This window comes from Chlamydotis macqueenii, chromosome 2, assembly GCF_036417535.1.
Source record: "Chlamydotis macqueenii isolate bChlMac1 chromosome 2, bChlMac1.mat, whole genome shotgun sequence".
Classification (NCBI taxonomy): domain Eukaryota; kingdom Metazoa; phylum Chordata; class Aves; order Otidiformes; family Otididae; genus Chlamydotis; species Chlamydotis macqueenii.
The window spans coordinates 141,107,700-141,126,023 of record NC_141557.1 but is presented as its reverse complement, the minus strand read 5'-3'; the positions used below and the strand labels follow the sequence as shown (position 1 = coordinate 141,126,023).

General features: G+C 36.5%; 1 protein-coding gene across 10 annotated transcripts in view; it reads right to left on the bottom strand.

Moving 5' to 3' along the window:
* The window catches only part of VPS13B (vacuolar protein sorting 13 homolog B), a 465,113-nt gene that overhangs the window by 70,634 nt on the left and 376,155 nt on the right, over positions 1-18,324 (bottom strand). For 8 of the 10 annotated variants that reach the window (XM_086741084.1, XM_086741079.1, XM_086741081.1 and 5 more), the window contains 3 exons: positions 12,559-12,758; positions 9,750-9,957; positions 9,246-9,448 (listed from right to left, as the gene is read on the bottom strand). In XM_086741084.1, coding sequence (XP_086597210.1) covers positions 9,246-9,448; positions 9,750-9,957; positions 12,559-12,758 — 611 coding nt within the window. The remainder of the gene's footprint in view (positions 1-9,245; positions 9,449-9,749; positions 9,958-12,558; positions 12,759-18,324) is intronic. The other 2 variants (XM_086741085.1, XM_086741083.1) reach the window with 1 other exon arrangement.

Here is an 18,324-nt window from a genome sequence, read left to right as displayed (position 1 = left end):
CTAGAACACTTAAATTATAAATACTCACTTTAAAATTAAATACGCAGTATCTGCCTAATTTAATTATTTCCCCTATCCACGCTGAGGTCTTTGGTTGAATAACACAAATAACTACTATTTTGCTTTCGAAGTAATAACATACACCTCATCTCTTTCAACTCCATTTAAGAAATTTATTTATGGTTCTGTTAGTATATTTATTTCAATTTATTTAAATTTACATCTGTACTGCAGTTTATAAAATAAATATTAAATAGAATTATAATAAAGAGACGTGAAAGAAAACTCCTGTCTTCTGAGAGAAACTGTTCTCTAAAAATACATAACTGCCTTTTAGCTGACTTTGGAAAAAGGCTTCTATACATCTTCAACTAATAGAAGCTATAAAAAACCCTTTGTAATATTGGAACCAGTTGAGAAACCACAAGTATTCAAATGCAGGAAATCATGATTTTATAACATTTTAATGTGATCTACTCTTGGGAAACAAAGTTAACCAAGCCCTTTTTCTGTACAGGAAATATTCCACTGTACAGTTGTAATACATTGTGGTGAGGGGTACAGCTGCAAATTTTTCACCTGTAGTGCCCCACTGGTATTGTGGCTTACCGAATTGCATCAAGATTGCCTTCCTGTCCGGAAAGCCCTCTAAGTACAAACAAGACTCTAAGCCCAGGTTTTATTTTCCCTTGGTATCAGAATATGGTAATTTAAGAGCCCTGAGAAATGCTTTTTAACCTTTTAGAAGAAATATGTTGCATTCTTTTATTAGGAACTGTGTTCTTTGCCTTTTTAAAACAACATGTGACCAACTTATCTTATCAATTTATCAGGCTAGCAGGTTGAGAGCAGATGCAGGTGGGTACAGTAATGTAATCTGTTACATATACTGACTTTTCTCTTTATGGAAAAATTACTCTAAACACACTAACAGCTTTTGTTAAGAAAGCACAGAATAGCACTATGCTATAACTGACCAGAAAATGTATGTACTGTAAGTGCCAAACACATTTTTTTCTACTATCACTCATCTTTATGCGAGGATGACTTGCTTTTCTAATAGCAAGAGCAACAGTATTTCATTTAATTTATTAGAGTATTAATTTACCGTTGCAAATTTAGACAGGAGATCTTACGTTAGGGACTTATCTACTTCTTCCAATACTCATTCTCTTTTCCTGATAGAGGAACAATCTTACACATTTTATTTAAGGCTTTTCATTTTCTAAGTTTTATTATTTACTAACAATATAAGCACTGTGCTGTTGAAATGCAGTCACCTCTGGGATTGAGGGTAGCAGTCTATTAATACATAAAGCAGTGCATAATTTTCGGTATGGAAAGCCTGACTCCTACAAGAAGTCCATAAGATGAGCATACAGCAGGAAGGACTTCGGTTTGCAAAGTTTCATAAATCAGAGTTACAAAATCTGAAAAGTCCTGAACACGAGGAGAGTGTAAATCTGTCATTAAGATAATCTGATGGTTTCATCAGTCCTCTGGCACCCAGTAGAATTTTCACTGGCTCAGTAACCCCAAAGGGTGAATTTCAGTGCAATGTACAGGCAAATTATGCACAACTTCCATTAACATTCCCAACAAGTTACGCTTAACTCCCTGCAGACTGCACAGAAACTGTGGGTCAAACGATACAGTCTCATCTTGACGCAGTGGACACTAAGATTACACAGCAAAATAATTAAGATTATACACGTAAAATATAGTAACAAAATAGTAAAGTCTGAGATAATCTGACTCTCAGGCAAGGAAGTTTACAAATAATGTTTAAAGCTGGAATTCCTAAAGAGAATGGGCTCTGTTTCAACATCTGCTTAAGACTCACTGTGTAACACTGCAACTCCTTTAGCCCCTACTTCCGTCCTTTCAAGAAAATGAAGACAATACTTATCATTAATAGTCAGAGTCTTAACTTTTGAGAACATATGCAAAACTCTGCCCCAAACTTGCTCACATCCAGATCATCTAAAAGCAAGCCTTCAGCCCTCTAAAAGAGACCAGTTGTTCACATGATGACCTGCATCCATTTTTGTACACATGCATGGAAAGCAATGTCCTGCATTAGAATAAAAGGCATTTGCTACAGTTCTCATTTATAATCAGATATGCTCAATAATTATACCGTGCTCAATAATTATACCGTGTTGCTTCGTTTCAAGCTTGTTGCAACTCTTCATAGAGTCAAGACATCAAAAAACCAAGATATACAGTCTATATATAGTAGTAGTATGACTAATGCAGTCATTTTGAATAACATCAAAAGCCAGAATTAACAAGAAATTGAAGTTTCAAAAAGCAGAATCCTGGAAAAAGCACCAAATTTGCCTTCTGAGCAATTTGCAACAGCTAGACAAACTATTTCATTATCCACGTAGAAAGTCTGATTATTTGAAGACAGTACTGAACTGCACGGCAGTAGATTCAAAAATTTGCAAACTGACAGGTTTATTGATAAGCACAGTTGAACTTTACAGCTTATTATCTAATAACACAATGAACTTAAATCACTAACCTGTCACACACAAATCATCTGGATTTCTGAAATAGTTGTTGCTTTGGGAATGTAAGAAATAAATCAAACATTAATAAAATTTGTGGTTTCCCAAAAAGCCGTTTTCCCAGACTCTCAAATGCCCAGCTGAACACTGTAGCCCCAATAGGGAATGGAAAGTAAAAAGGAAGCAGAGCCAGCCAAAAATAAGGTATTCTCTGTTAAAAGGAAAAATGAATGTCTGACATTGATCATAATTCTTCTCCTGTTGACTGTCATGTCAAATCTCTCCTGGAATAATGACTTACAGTAGGTCTAATGTCAGTCATTCTTAAGCTCATGCTTCCTTAAGCCACTGTTTAAACAACCACAAGGTGTTAGAAAATGACTGTTTATTGGCCGACAGTGTTGAAAAAAATCAGATTCCAGACTGCAGAGTTTGCAAATACTTTATTTAAATAGCATAAGCATGTAAGGCAATGCAACAGACAATTTTTTGAATCCTCACCTTTTGAAGCTGGAAATATTTTATGTTCTCCTAAAAGAGATTTCACCACGTCAGCAAACACTGAGTAAATTTTACCAGAGTGGTTTTATTTACCTAGTCTTTCCCTCCTAAATCTCAGTTAAGCCCTTGCAACCTCAGAACTATGAGTATAGTTCTAATATGCCCTAATTTTATCCAGTAGGCCTTGAGATGTGGCTAATTTAATCACCACTTTTCTAAACCAGGAATAAGTGCTCTGTTTAGTAGAGGACCACATAAAGAAGAAAGGACAAAGAAGGAGACCTCAGCACACATGCATCTTTTCATCAGCTGTTATAATGCTGACTATACTTGCATGCAATAGCAATCCTGGCAGGTACACAAGGGAAACATCCTCAAACACAAAAACCTGTCAGGGGTATAGTTCAGTAGATATTTTATTTTAACTTCATATGGAGAAATTAACAAATGCCATACATTGTCTTTCTTTTGTCTTGTAAACTGTAACAGCTTGTATCTCTCACTGGATGACAATCCAGGAGAACAGATTTTAAGTCTGTGTTGGTGATGCAGCTTCAATAAACCACAGAGCTTAGAATTTAGAGCATTACAAATTACAGGATCATGTTGATTAGACAAATCTGTTTTCTCTACGTTTTAAATCCATGGCCACTTGTGTAAACGCTCTTGTGACAATATATAGCGTTTTATTTGAGATATGGGGCAGTATCATCAATACCCTTGTTGAAAAAACAACTCCGCAAGGGAATGGCAAACACTGAGCAACTCTGTAGAACATTCACTAGCTAAAATAGGCCTCCGGCTATACGGGAAATAATCTGTATGTCCTCTTCACCTGCTTGCACAGAAAGGCAGAATACTTCCTTCACAACATATAAATTACTTTCCTGTCTTGGTGAGCTCCTCCAAATCTTTGCTTTCTCCCTTGCCAACCCAACTCCGTCAACCTTGTTCTTGGTGAAGGTAAATGATACAACAATGCGGCCCAGATGAAATCAGAAAAGTGAAATAACCTAGGCTAATCAGTGGCAAAGACCAACGTAAATCTGAGATTCTCAAGACTGCAGGAAGACAAAGGAAGACTTTGGGAAACTAGAAGCATAGTGCAAGTACAGTTTTAAGTGCCATGGCACAGCCAGCCAGCAGTACATTCTTTGAGCTTAAATGCCTAAATGTAGCTAACTCCATATCGCATCTGTACAATTTGAAAGTCCCTATTGAATCACTAACAGATTTTTACTTTTTTCCTGCAACTCTCTCCTTCAAATTGTAAAAATATCATAGAAATGAAGAACGCTTATCCTTCCTCAACTGTTGCAACCTGACAGATTCAAGGAACTGTACAAGCATGGTTGAATTTAGCATTACAGGCCAGCTCTGAAATGCAGACCCTCATTATGGTGTGGAATATATTATTCTTGAATTATTCTTAAGTTCTGGGACAGTGGCATTACCTGCATAACCATAAACTATTGTCTGGAATTAGAAATTGCTCTTACTCCTTTCTTCCTAATGCCATATTTCCAAACAACCAGAACAATCAGGATGGAGGAAATAGCCACAGATTCTTTTTCAGCTATCCTTGTAACCAGCTCAAGCTAAGGTTCTCATCATTTGAGAGATGAGGAGAGAGACTACAAAGCTCTTCCTCCGGCCATCCAGCACACTTCTGTTCCTGAGGTGCTCATGTATCCTCTACAATGCTGATATCCTCACGGGAGACATTTCTATACACCTTACAAAACACGCTGCTTGAAGGCTATTACCATGTTTCAAATTCCTCAGCGGTAGATATTTTATGGACAGATTCACAAGAACAAGAACGATCACCATCAACAGATTCCGACTTTAACTGCTACGTAACAAGAACATCATAGAGCAAACAAAAGACCTGTTGCCTTGTAACAACGAGCTGGTTACCCTGTAGAAGATAGTTTTCTGTTAAACTGGGAAACTGAGGCATACCTCAATTAAGTCTTCACACATGAATACTTGCTAAAACAAATCTATAAACATCTGCACAATTTTTGCTATAGAAATTACCTGCACAAGAGAGTGTCCTAAATATAACATTAACTGTTTTTGAACAAGAACAATAGGCTTTGTCTCTCTGTTTTGTGTACATATTTTAAGTATATAATAAAACAAGCTTCCGAAGTTGCTCATCCACACATCTTCAACAATAAAACTTTCTCTTACCAGCAATCTACCTGAACGATTTGAAAGTTTCATCTGTTTTAACTGAGAAAGTCTCAAAGAGTATCCCTTTTCATGTACCTATACCAATCTTCACTATTTTAAAGTAATGGCATTGCTACTTCATCTTGCTTATTATCTTTTGAATTAATTTTGTGAAAGTGTGGACTTTCCTCTGCTCCTGACATGTGAATATGATTCTCACATCAACACCATTCTACCCTTTGCCCTTGCTGATTTGGGCACTAATGGATTACCCTGGCTTACATGACATTAGATGGAGTCAGCACTGGGATTAACTTCACTCTTATGAAATGTGTGCTGTCGTAAGTGAAGTTATGAGTGGAATATGCTTTTTCTTCTCCATATATTTTAAAAATAATCTCAGCAGTAGTCAAGATCAAAAGGGTATGCCTTTACCAACATTTGAGTTGCTTCCTGAAGCTCTTTTCTGTAGATTCCCTTTATACAAGGGGTACATCAGTGGTGGCTTAGAGTAGTATTTATCACATTACTTGGACAAGACACAGCATATTTACTTTTTCTTCTTATGAGAACACAAAACTACTGCTCTTGTTTGTACAAGCCTTCATCCCACATTGACCTTTTCTAAGATATTTAGCTGTATCTAGAGCTTTCTAAACACTGACAACTTGGAAAACAGACAACCATTAGTAGAAATAAAACAGAAGCTGACAGAACAGTCAAGAGTTAATAGTTTTGATCAAGGAACTAGAAAGATGTTCAGTATAAAAGACTGAGGAATATTCTACACCCCTAGCATACCTCTTTCTTGCTACAGAACCCAGTATTAACTTATTTTTTTTCAGTTAGCTTAGCTATACAAGGTTGCACCCTTTTGAGCACAGTGGCGAATTGATTTTTGCTTCACTTAATTGATTTTGTGTTCTAAATATAATACCCACGTATGTACTTTCTTCATTAGTAAGAACCTGCAAATACTGCTGCATAACCCTTAAAACAGTTCTGAGAAGGGATATTCAGAAAAGAGCTTGGCAGTGATGTAGACAGAAGGGGAGTAAACTAAGGTCTCCACGTCAAAAAGGGCTAGAAGTGATGCCAGACAGTGGCTTCAGTACCTGAAGATAAGAAACACCTCATGTCACTGAATGGGAACTCCTTAAGAAATTAAGGAGAGGTACCAGGGAAGTCTAAACATGTTTCATCAAATACCAGTTATCTGAAAAAATGGTAAATCTCATAGAGCCAAAGAACATTTGTAGCATGTGAAAATGGGACAACGAGGGATTAAAAATTAAACAGAATGGGCCGCAATGTCTGGTAAACAGGAAGAACAACAAGTTCAGATACTCTCCACCTCCCAGAAGAAATACAGTCTTGATGCAGTTTCTTGCAAGTGCATCTAGGATTCTCGCTCACTTCCTTCAAACAAAAAGGTCCAACTTCTATTTCAAGTTGCTAAAGAAAATGCAACATGCTACGCCATGGCAGAAACATCAGTCCTTCCCTTTCCCTCCATAAATAAAAGCAATGAACTTGGGACTGTAAAAAAGTAAGGTATTAGAAACTTGAGCAGTGAAACTGCTTACCTTTGCAACAACACAAGTAAAAGCACAAGAAAATAAGCTTTTGGGACAATCTAGAAATAGCAGCAAGGCAAGGTTTTACAGAAACAATACAGTTCATATCAACTCTTATAATCTGACGCTGTTCACTTATCCCTTGGCTGCAGCAGATGACACGCACCTTCAATATCTAGAAAAACTCCCTTTATGGTGAAGCTTTTGCAAGCTCCAGGAATTTGAAGAATAGCTATAAAAACAAAGAGACTTCAAAAACTTACCCATGATTAAAACGACATGCCAGAAGAACTTTAAAAAAGATAGAAAGCTAGATGAAATGTCACAGCAACTTACTTGGAAAGAAAGAACATGCAACTGGCAAACTTTTAAATTGAGACAAACTACAGAAGTGCACCTTTGCCTGGATTTATGTGAAGTAAAGGATTACGGAAGACTGGTAACACAGCTGGTGACATTATGGGTCCTCCTAGCATTTGAACAGATACACAGTCCTGGGAAAGCTTTTAAAATATATTTTTAATATACTTTGATATCATTATTGTCTTTAAATTTACATCCTTTTTTCAAAGAAGCTGACCTCTGTGGCTTGCAGATGTTCCTCTAATGTTTCACGTCAAGAAGTGAATAAAATGAAAGTGTTGTCTTTTTTTCTCCTTATATTTTGTGAATTTTCCATAAGCACTAAATACGCAGTATACTAAGAAACAGACATACATCCATATGGGGAAAAAAGTGGAGTTGACGAAAGGTCTCCTGATTAACTTAAATCAGAATCTAAAGTTTGAGATGATTATTTAGTAAATATAGTCTACCTAAAGAATTTGAAAATTGACTCTGTATTACTTATTCCACTCACATATCTATGTTAGACTGAAAAAAAAAATGCATACTGTCCATGTTTAAAATGGCTGTTCATCTATACTGCATGCAGCTGCTCTGTGTAGATGCATGGCCGTTTCTGGAAAATGTGGAAGTTCCCTGCAGTCAATGTGTAAGACTAAATGCAAATCTGAAGAATTACATGAAGACCACTAAAAGCTGACAGAACCTGAGAACTGGTAGCTGAGTGCTTCCTGGCCTATCTTACTGTTCAAGACAACCACAAGGGAGATGAAAGAGGACTGCAACTATCTTCTTCTCTCTAGACCGTAGCACAGAAGTACAAAGCAGTAGAATATGTATGCCCTCTTCAAGAAGAATCGACATTCCCCCTGTACACGGTCAGATTATCACACAAGCACATACATTATGCTCATGACATCTGTTATCTACAATGGGAGCTTAATGTAATTATACCAAAAACTTGGTGTGCTGTGTTCTGAAAATACCATCCCGAAGGAAGACAAATTGCTGGCTTTCATAGCAACCTAATAGGCTCATCAAGACAGCACACAATAACACAAGTTTGATCTCTGATTCAAACCTTATGCCAAGTGGAGCTGATTTTTTATTTCCATTTAATTTTAATTTTCATATACCTGAAAGGAGTTGACATTTGGCTGTCTAGAGGGCAAAGAAATTGGTGGGACACTTACCTGATCTCACTAACAGTATGTACACAGTAATAACATTATACGATTTATCTGATGAAGATTATCCTAATCCATAACTCAAAGCATATTGGTGCATAATTCAATTTTAAAAGCAATTTTTAAAGTCATAGCAATAATGAAATCTAATTCAACATTTTTGAACAAATAGGAACTGTGAGATATTTATTTCCCTTGACTCACAACACTATTCTGATTAACAAGTAGGTTAAAATTAAAAAAAAAAAGAAGACAGTTCCAATTCATAATAGAAAAAAGAAACCGAGATTAACAAAATTAGAATTGAGCAAAAAATCAAAATAGTTACACAAGGAGTAAGTGAATTTATAAAGATGAATTACACTAGATAGAAGAGAATGTAACTACCTGATCGTGTATATAGAAAGCAAAAATTCTCAGACTTAAGGAACAGTGTAATCATGAGATACGGTCTATTTTTGAGGCACAGAGTCACACAGCTGCAGCACTCAGCCCTCCTTTGAAGGGCAGCTCCATGATCTCACACAGTCAAACTGGACCGCCCGCTTCAACCCTGTCAAAAAAACCCAAGAGAAAACAGATCTTTTTTTCTTTACCCTGTGAATCTTACTGGAAGCAGCACAGCCATCTGCCATCACAGACACAGGACAGGATGGCTAGATGGGGGATTTTAGTTCAATGATTACACCAAATCTTGGCAATTTCAGACCAGATCTTTCCTCGCACGTTTCAGCTTCAAATCGAACGAAGTCTTTAAGTAAAGACTGATGGATGAAATCATAGGAAGACAGAATAAAAACTCTGCATGCCTGCAAACCAGAACTGATAACTGACATTGGTTTTGTACTCATTTTTAATAAACCTATGTTTGAAAACATTCACTTTATAGCAGTAATGTTTCCTTTTGTTAATGAAAGTAGAAAACTCTCATTACCCACCTGAAGAACATCTCCAAGGTCAGCAGTGCTAATATCTGGGTCTTCAGTGGTATTAAAAGGAACAGGGTTAATTCTCACAAGAGTGAGCACTCTGGGTTCCGGATATCTCCACAACATCATTCCTGGACTATCCTCAGTTTCATTATAAAACACAACTTCATACGCACCAGGCAGTTTTTGTGCTTCTGTCAAATGAAAGAAAGCTATAATCTGTTACATAATTTCTAGAAAGAATCACGCTGGTTTGAGACCAAAGTAGTCAAAAATACACCCCTCAGGATCAAAAGGAGAGAAAATAAAAAAGCAATTTCCCTGACTTTTAAAAGATCATAGCTTAATGGAAAGAAATTTAAAAGGTTTGTTTTTTTTTTTTTTTCATTCTAGCAGATGTCTTTTCAATTGCTTTTCCAAAAAAGTATTTATTGTAAGAGGCAAGTAATCTTTAATAGGTTACTACTGTATTTACTTTATAATTAAAAAAGACAGTAATAATATTCTTCTTACCTGCATCTTGTATATACTGGAAAAGGCCTGTTCTCAGGTCATCTGAGGTATGCTCAGTTTTTGAGGCCTGATTCCTTTCCGGAGAAAAACAAGTGGCACGTGTACGTTCAGATATCAAAGTCTCTACACTGCCCTTTTTAGTGAGGTATTGCCACAGAAGCTCCTGGAGAAGAACTAAACAGTTCAAATGCTCTTGACCCCAGAAAACCTTCAAAAAGAAAAAAGAAAAAGAAAGAGTAAAGACAAACCAGTTAAATACAAATATTCAGTCTTTTTTTTTGAAGGAAAACATCTCCCTAAAACAATAGGAACTTTATACAGCTTTCAGTCTGCTCTAGTTACAGCTTAATTGTTTGCAAGCATCCTTAATGGAAAATAAAGAACAGAAACAACAAGAAACCCCTACAAAACCATTTGGCAAATTTGTTCTTTTCATCATTCAAAGGAAATCATTAATTCTTACCACTTACAATTGATAATGATGCTGCCTGGAAGAGCACAGAACTTAGATACACAAGAAATGACAGCTGAGTGCAGTATGTAATGCTAGGACCAGTCACAGGTTTTGGAGTTTAAGATATGACAAAAAACCTTAAAGATGCAAAGTTTAAACTGTTCAAAAAGCATGTTTCAAAAGTGGAATTCTGCAATGCATTAAAAACTGAGTAAATAACACAGCAAAGAAGTTGACTAGAAAGATACATGAAAGATCATCTCAAGCACAACTATTGAGTACATACAGCATATGAACTGTATGTGCTGTAAGTTCTGAGTGAGGCTTAAAAGTGTAAAGTTTTTTGAAATTAAAACCAGAAATTCAGAAAAATATTTAAGAAAAACTGGCATTCAAAGTCCACAAGATTCATACACTTGATAGCCAAATAAAAGGTAAGCAGACGTTCCTCTCTCCCAGCTTTGACAAGCAGTGCTGCTTTTCTCAAATCAAACTCCCGTTTGAGAGAACCACGTTAACGGGGCCAAGTCCTTTATTCTTCATGTGCAAAAGTGGCCCCAGAAGCAACAGGGAAGATAAGGAAGCAACTAGCAATTAATAAAAAAGTAAGACTTTGAACCAGTGTGGGATGAAATCAGTATCACCAGACAGTAATTTAAAAGTCCCTGGTAAGAGCAGGAGTAAAGTAAACAAGTCAGGTACGCACATAAAGAGTAGCGCAAACTTTTTAACTGGGGAACATCAACTTTCAAATACGAAAAAAAATCAGCCTAAAGGGAGTGTAATACAGCTGTCAAGAAAGAAGCTTTTCCTTCCCCTGCATCTATGTGTAAGCCCATGGAATAAACCAAGACCCTCTTGAAACACAGCTACAGCCAGTCCTGAGCTAAGTAGTTCCAGGCACTCAGGCCATCTCCCTAATTCACTGCAACTCTACCGCAGCTTCTAGAGTACCTCTGGCCTCAGGGTCCCACACTTGGTCTAGCACCCCCTGAAAGGAGCTATGTGTCACCTAAGCTGATCCCAGAGGCCTCAGTCCTCCATTGATGGAGGAAGGAATGCTTTTTCCCCCTCACTTTTATTAATTTTATTTTTGGGCAGCTGGAACTCCCGAGCACTGAACTCCGACTACAGTATTCACAGATGAGACACCAATTTCACACAAGCTCTACAGACTCTGCTGCAATACAAATTAACAGTGGTAGAAGATGAGGTCATGTTTAGAGCTGGTAAAATCATTAGCCATAAATAAATTAATTTGAAACAGAATTGCTAATGTTTTTGTCAGCATTCTCAAGTCTATTCTGCCAGATCACACACTTAATTCTTTTCTGCAAAAGCTAATTATCCCACTGTATACTCCAATAATAAATGGCTTTCTCAGATTTATAGATATTTTTCTGGTCCTTGTTGAAATCCCTAAATTTTGGAACCCACCCCTCACTTTTCATTATTAACAACATGTAGAGATAGTCAGCCAAGTACCTGTGAATAAGAAATAAAAAAGAAGCAGAGAAAAAAAACTGACTTTATTTATTAATTAAGATAGAGTTTTTAAAAATTCATATTTTCAATTAGCCCTATTCCCAGTGCTGTGGTTTTAAGAAATTCTAATGTAGATTCTGGGAAAAGACCTAATGACACGACTAAATGTCAGAATTTCCTTTTTGTGTTTTATATGCTTGATTTATATATTTATTTTAAAACATTTGGTATGTATAGATACTACAATAAAATAATTAAAACAAGACATATCTTAAAGCCCACTTGTTTAAGCCCCACAGAATCTATTTTTCATTTCACGAACTCCCATGCTTCTTGGACTGGTTTCAAGTTGTGGGCACTTCCAAAAAGGAGAGGACAGCATGGAAAACTGACTATTAATTGCTACAAACAACAGTTTATAATTACTCCTCTGAGAAACTGGTGTAAGTTTTAAAAGAAAGGATATGTATTTCTTAAAGCTACCCCTAGGCACTACAGACACATAGCTCACGACAGACAAACACACACACATCAGAACAGGGTCCTAGATATTAAGTGTTAGTAATTTGATCCAGTAGTTTTAAGGGAACACACACATACAGCTACAATACATGGCTTAAGCAGTATTAAAAAAAAAATGATCAAAACATTGTACACAATTTTTCAATCAACAGTTTTAAGTTAATGAATAGATACTTTTTTTAAAAGGTAAAATAAAATCCACCCAAAACAAACAAACAAAAAACTCCAACCCAATGAACTGCTGTAGGCTGCAAAGCTTTACAGGCTTTCACACAATTTATTTATGAAATCTCCATCATCCAAAGCCAGTCCAGCGCAATAGCAGAACCGTAAGCATGTCATACAGACCTGCAGCAGCCCTCCTCTCAAATCGATGTATATTTTGGGGATAGATTGCTCTGGGCCAGGATCACCACTGTGCTTACACCACTTGGCTTCCACATTAACAGAGCAGCAAAAAGGCCCCATCAGAGATCTGGCTTTTTCTTTGAGACTTGTTTTCAGTAGGAAATCTTTTATGTCAAGGACAAAAGATGATCCATGGATTCCTAAAAAGAGAGAGAGATAATTAATCCCGCCGGCAGTTATTCATCCAACATTTATGTGCTTATTTCCTGAATTCACTTTACCATGAGCCTGGGAATCTGTGCCCGCAAGCAATTACACAAGTAGTCCCACTGACTTTCATGAAAATACTGGTGTGGGCAATCATTCTCCTCTCCAAGCAAGAGCATCACATCTGGGCCACAAGATTTGTGATTTTTTTTTTCTTTTTTTTTCAACTTGCTCTTCCAACACTATTGAGCACACTTTATACAGTGTTGCAGTTATGGAGCAGGTACGTCTCACACGCATTCCTTACAAAGAACTATTTGCCAAAACATTATGACTTTTTACATGTGTGAGTATTTTAAGGTTTATGAGAAGAGACATTTTTCATTAAACTATGAAATTTTTTTCAAAAGTGTGTATTAAGAACAAGAACAGCTGCTTCACTTGATTATATTTTAAACTGATAGGAAATAGCTATTTTGAATGATTCACTCTGCTTTTGTTCAGGTTAGTTATTATAAAATATTGCCTTGTTAGACTTCGGAGTTCTTAGCAGGAGAATAAGGGTAATGTTTGAATTCAAATAATTCAAAACAATTACTGTAACTCAAAATACATAACATGTGTTTACCTAAAAACCAGTTTAATCTAAACTTTTCACATCATAACCATTTTCATATGAAAATGATAATGGCAGGTTAGATCTATGACAAAACTTATGTACTGTCAGTGAAGACAAACATTTTTAGGAAAGAAACACCATCTAGAAATGTAACTTCTCTTGTGAATTTAACTTACAGCAAATCACCGTTTAACAAAACAAACCATACTTAATATCTCTGTATTTCTTTTGTATATTACATGGGAAGTACTACATTTGAGGTTAGCCTTTTTCTCTTCTGGTGCTTGTACTTGGACTCAACACTCTGAATATTGAATGTCACCATACTTCATAATGTCCACAGCTTATTTTTCTAATGAAACTGGATATTTACCAAAGGCAAAAGTTTAAAAAACACCTAAGGCTTACATACAGATGTGTCAAGGTACAGTTCCATTTTATATTTTCATACCTTTGCTGGTAGAAAAATCCCACAAAAATACAAGTCACTGTTTTGAATAGATGCAGTAAAACTTCTCTTATGAATCTCTTTTAGAATTCAGAAATAAGTCTGTCTGCATCCTGGGAGTTATGATTTCATAATACTGAGAAATATCTTATACAGTGGAAGGAAATAGATTGGATTTTTTTTTTTTTTTAAATCCAGCATCCACTAGCAAGGTGGTCCAACAGTCCCCATAGCAATAATGCCATTGAATTGTATTCAACCCAAGTAGGAACCACAAACAACAAGAATCTCTCCTTTGAGCAGTTTGGAGTCTGGTAAGAATGACCAAGGGCTCAAGTGAACCTTTGTCCCATGTCAATCAACAAGACTGTTGCCACCGATTGGGAAAGGGGTTTCAGCTCTGGGCTCTTTATGCTGGCTTCTGAACCCCTGGGTCTTGTCTCATGCATAACAGGTTTGTACGGCAGGGTTTTTTTTGACACTGAACTTCAGCGATAATCAAACTGACATCAACACACCCTGATGCTTCTCCTTTTGGTACTGGTTCAGACTTGATTCTGTAAACTGTGGAATGAAGCAGCCTCACATACAGCCTTAAAACAAGAAAAAGAGGTATTTTTATGGGAAGGGCTCACTTTCACCCTGCTATACTCAGTCTAGTTATTTATAAGAGCAGCTACAATATTTGGAGATTCAATTTTTTTTTTTATACTTTACATGGAACTTTGATTTTAAAGAGAAGAAATTCTTGGTAACTATTGCACAATTCTGCAATATACAGAAATGTTGTATAGTTTTATTGGAATATGTGCCAAGTTGCAGAAATAACAAAAGGGAAAAAGGAATGCCAGAATACAAGTGGGTTTATTTAAGTTTTGTTTCAGTGGGATTACTCCTGGAAGGATTATGCTTTAGTCTTCTGTTGTCATCTCAGCTCCACAAAGTACAAAGAAAACACAATATCAAATGGCTTAGAAACAGAACTGAGCATTCAGCACATAATAATGCTGGTTCAAAATCAGCAGTGCCTTTCTGAAACACTGTGGAAACACTGAGAAATGAAGACACAATTAAGAACAAGGAAGTGCTGTTAAATTTTAAATAGATGAAATATTACAAGACACATCCATGGATTGTGTCCTACAAATACCAGGAAAAGCTCAAGAACCCAGTGGGAGATTTATCTTTTTCTTACTGTGAACCAGATTGCTCCTGTATAGGCAAGAATCACATCCTCGTCCTTCCAGCACTTATATGTACCTGCCCTTTTGGGGATGAAGTTACTCTTAGTATAAAAACCACTGTGCTCTTAAGAAAAAAAACGCAGAGAGCATTCACACAAACTTGCACAAGGTGATGTCTTCAGGAAGTTTAAAGAAAACAAATGAAGAACAACCAGAATGTACAAACCCTAAAAAGCAGTAGTAAATGAAGAGATGTCTGGGCTTCAGGCAAACTTCAACGGGATACCATTACTATGGAAATCGTGAAAGACTAACATTAGAAAAGAAATAATCTCACATCCTAAGGGAAGGGACTGAAGAAATACCAGTATGCACTAGAAGGGAGCTTATTTTAAGATTGATAAATGCCATACTAACATTCAAAGTACATGCTCAGTTACTGAAGTTGCTTTCCTACGACTAAAGCAATCATCTCAGAAAGGTGAAGATGCAAAATAATTTTTCTCCCTCTCACACTCAGTCCTTTCATGCACCTCGCAAACTTCTATTGTAGAATTCCAACTTCAGTTTAAACAGATTAAATCAAAGCCTCCATTTGAAGTGAACTTGAGATGGCACCCCACAGAAGTAATATATCTTCACAAACGATTGTTGTGATATGTAGAAGTTAACTTGTTCTGTTTGGATTATTGCTCATGAACACCAACACACTTTTCAGTACATGCAATAATTTACTTCTAGGAACAAATAGTTTCATGACTTTTAAAATACTCCTCCAAGAGACTAATAAATATGAAGCACTTGCTTTGGACAGTGTTTAAAAAGTGCTGCCAGCCCTCCATTGTCAGACTCCACCCAGACCCTCAATAGCACCGCAACATGCTGCCGCACTGACTGAGCAAAATACAATTTACACCAGGCTTCTGCGTGCCATTGGAAGGATTACCTTTAAGAATATCCAGGTATTTTTATATGGTTGCAAATAATGTAGGAGGATTTGGAAAAAAGCTAACGCTTGCTTGGTAACGTCAACAAATTAACTCGCTCAGAAATTAAAGATGGAGACCATTACAACAGAAGAAAAATTACTAAAAGGCAACACTTGCTTTGATATTTTAACATATTTCTTTTTTTGGTCAGTAGAGACTTGATTTACACTAACATTTACAAAGAGATCTCATAGAATCTGAGTACTCTATTATAGTTATAAATATAGTAATATTAGAGTTTATATATAGCTATAATATATTAGCATTTACCAATAACTGGAGGCTCCATGTTTGTTAAACTGCCCAGTGCACATAGATCCATTTCTGTGTACAGAAAAAAAAGCCAGCCCATTTTAATAGATGCAGCAAATACAAACAACCCTTGCCTTATAGTAACAATCACTTCGTGTTCGGGCAAAATGTGTTAAGAAACAGTTCTGTTATTTTTCCTGGTTCACAGATAAAGGGAGAGACAATGTTTTGACATTAACTATGGACTTTCTGTTTTCAAAAAACATTTTACAATATTGATATTTGAATCAACTCCAAATGAAACAAGCAGGAAATGTAGTAGGAGTTTTTTTCCTTCTATTATGCTCTGTGCATTTGCTCTTCCTTAGATAACTGCAAATTCTGTTTGGTTCACTGCGCTGTTACCTAATACAACATAGAACACAGTATTAATTGGCAAACTTCTATATGGGAAAATACTTTTAAGAAAATGGAAACACATGTATTATAATAAATACAAATACACGCTGGTTTGGACCGGGCAAGATGCACGCAAGTGATGTGGTCTGCATTGACCGCAGCAGCTGGCAGACTGCATTCCCACCCAAAGGATCGTGGTACACTCCGAAGGAAGGAGTCCAGGCTCTCCCATGAGCCTTCCGCGCCTGGATGGCAGAGACGCAATCCGGCTGCTAAAGATTAGTTAGTGAGTGGTTTTCCATGTTACCTTCTACTTCAATGTCACACATTACTGAAGTGATAATCTATGGTATTTGCTTCTGAGCATTCACGCTTCACCCTTGCAACTTCAGTAGCTAGCTTAAAGTTGCCAAAGACACTAAGACACCTTTGAATATGTAAACATGTTATCGTATCTAATATATTGATACAATTATCTACATGATTTTTTTCCTCTTAAGAAAACTTCAGATACATCACGTAACGAGTAGTTATACTACAGTTACACTGCTCTGTTGACAGGTATCCTCTACGAAGCAGCCTCTGGGAAGAAAGGGTAACAAAGCTATGAAAATAATTACAGGGGAAATACTGCAGTTAATGTAAGAGTCAGTCAATTTATTCAAGTCTGGAAGCAGCAGTAGCAAGCAAATGGTGCAATGTAGTAAAGGACAATTTTCCAGGAGAGATTTAGTTAACAATCCACTGACTGCACTGGATTTCTCATTAGTGTCAAGCTAAATCCTATGATAGTTCATTCTCCCCACGAGAACAATATTTACACATTACCAATTAACTATTCTTTAGTTAAAGAGAGTTTTTCAGCATTACATTGGGACACGTGGGCTCTGTAAAAACATGAGATGTGTAACACACGGTAAACAGAAAGTAATGATCTTAAACAGACCAAACCCTTGAATTCGTCACTAATAAATGTCCCCATGCATTCAGCAGTCCTGGCTGCTGGGAGCCTGTTTTCTTCAAATACTTCAAACACTAAAATCCAGGAACATTTATTATTTTAATCCATTACAGGCAATGCTTGATTTAACTTTATTGGTTGTGGTGGTGGTAGTAGTTATAGTGGGGGTAAAGCTATGTTCTTTTACACATCATTTCAAAAGGGCTTAATTATATTTTATAGCTCAGGCTAGGAATCCTGCTTGTTTTGTGTCTAACAAGGTTCAAACGGAGTTCAGGTCAGTGATGAATCAGAAGAGAAGTCAAAGATGGTTATCTATTTGAAATGAGCTCATCTCCCCTAAAGAATAGCTGGGCAGGTACATCATGTTCATCACACTACTGCATACTAAATAGCTGAAAAACCTCAATTCACTTGTTGATTTGGTTATTTTGGATTTCGTGGTGCCTGATCCCAGTGACTGCCCAGTAGGGCATACTAAAGTTAAGATCTGAAGGGATTTTCATTTTTGGCCAAGGCTGTCTTTGGTATACAATAATTTAGAATATATTAGTAAAGCTCTATGTTGCCCTTATTCTAATTAAGTGGAGAAAAATACATAATGGAAAACAACAAAAATAGTGTTCATTTTGCATCCATGAATTGAGCTTTCAAAACTGAGTGCTATATTGCCATGAGTAATACTTGGTTCTTGGATCATAAACATT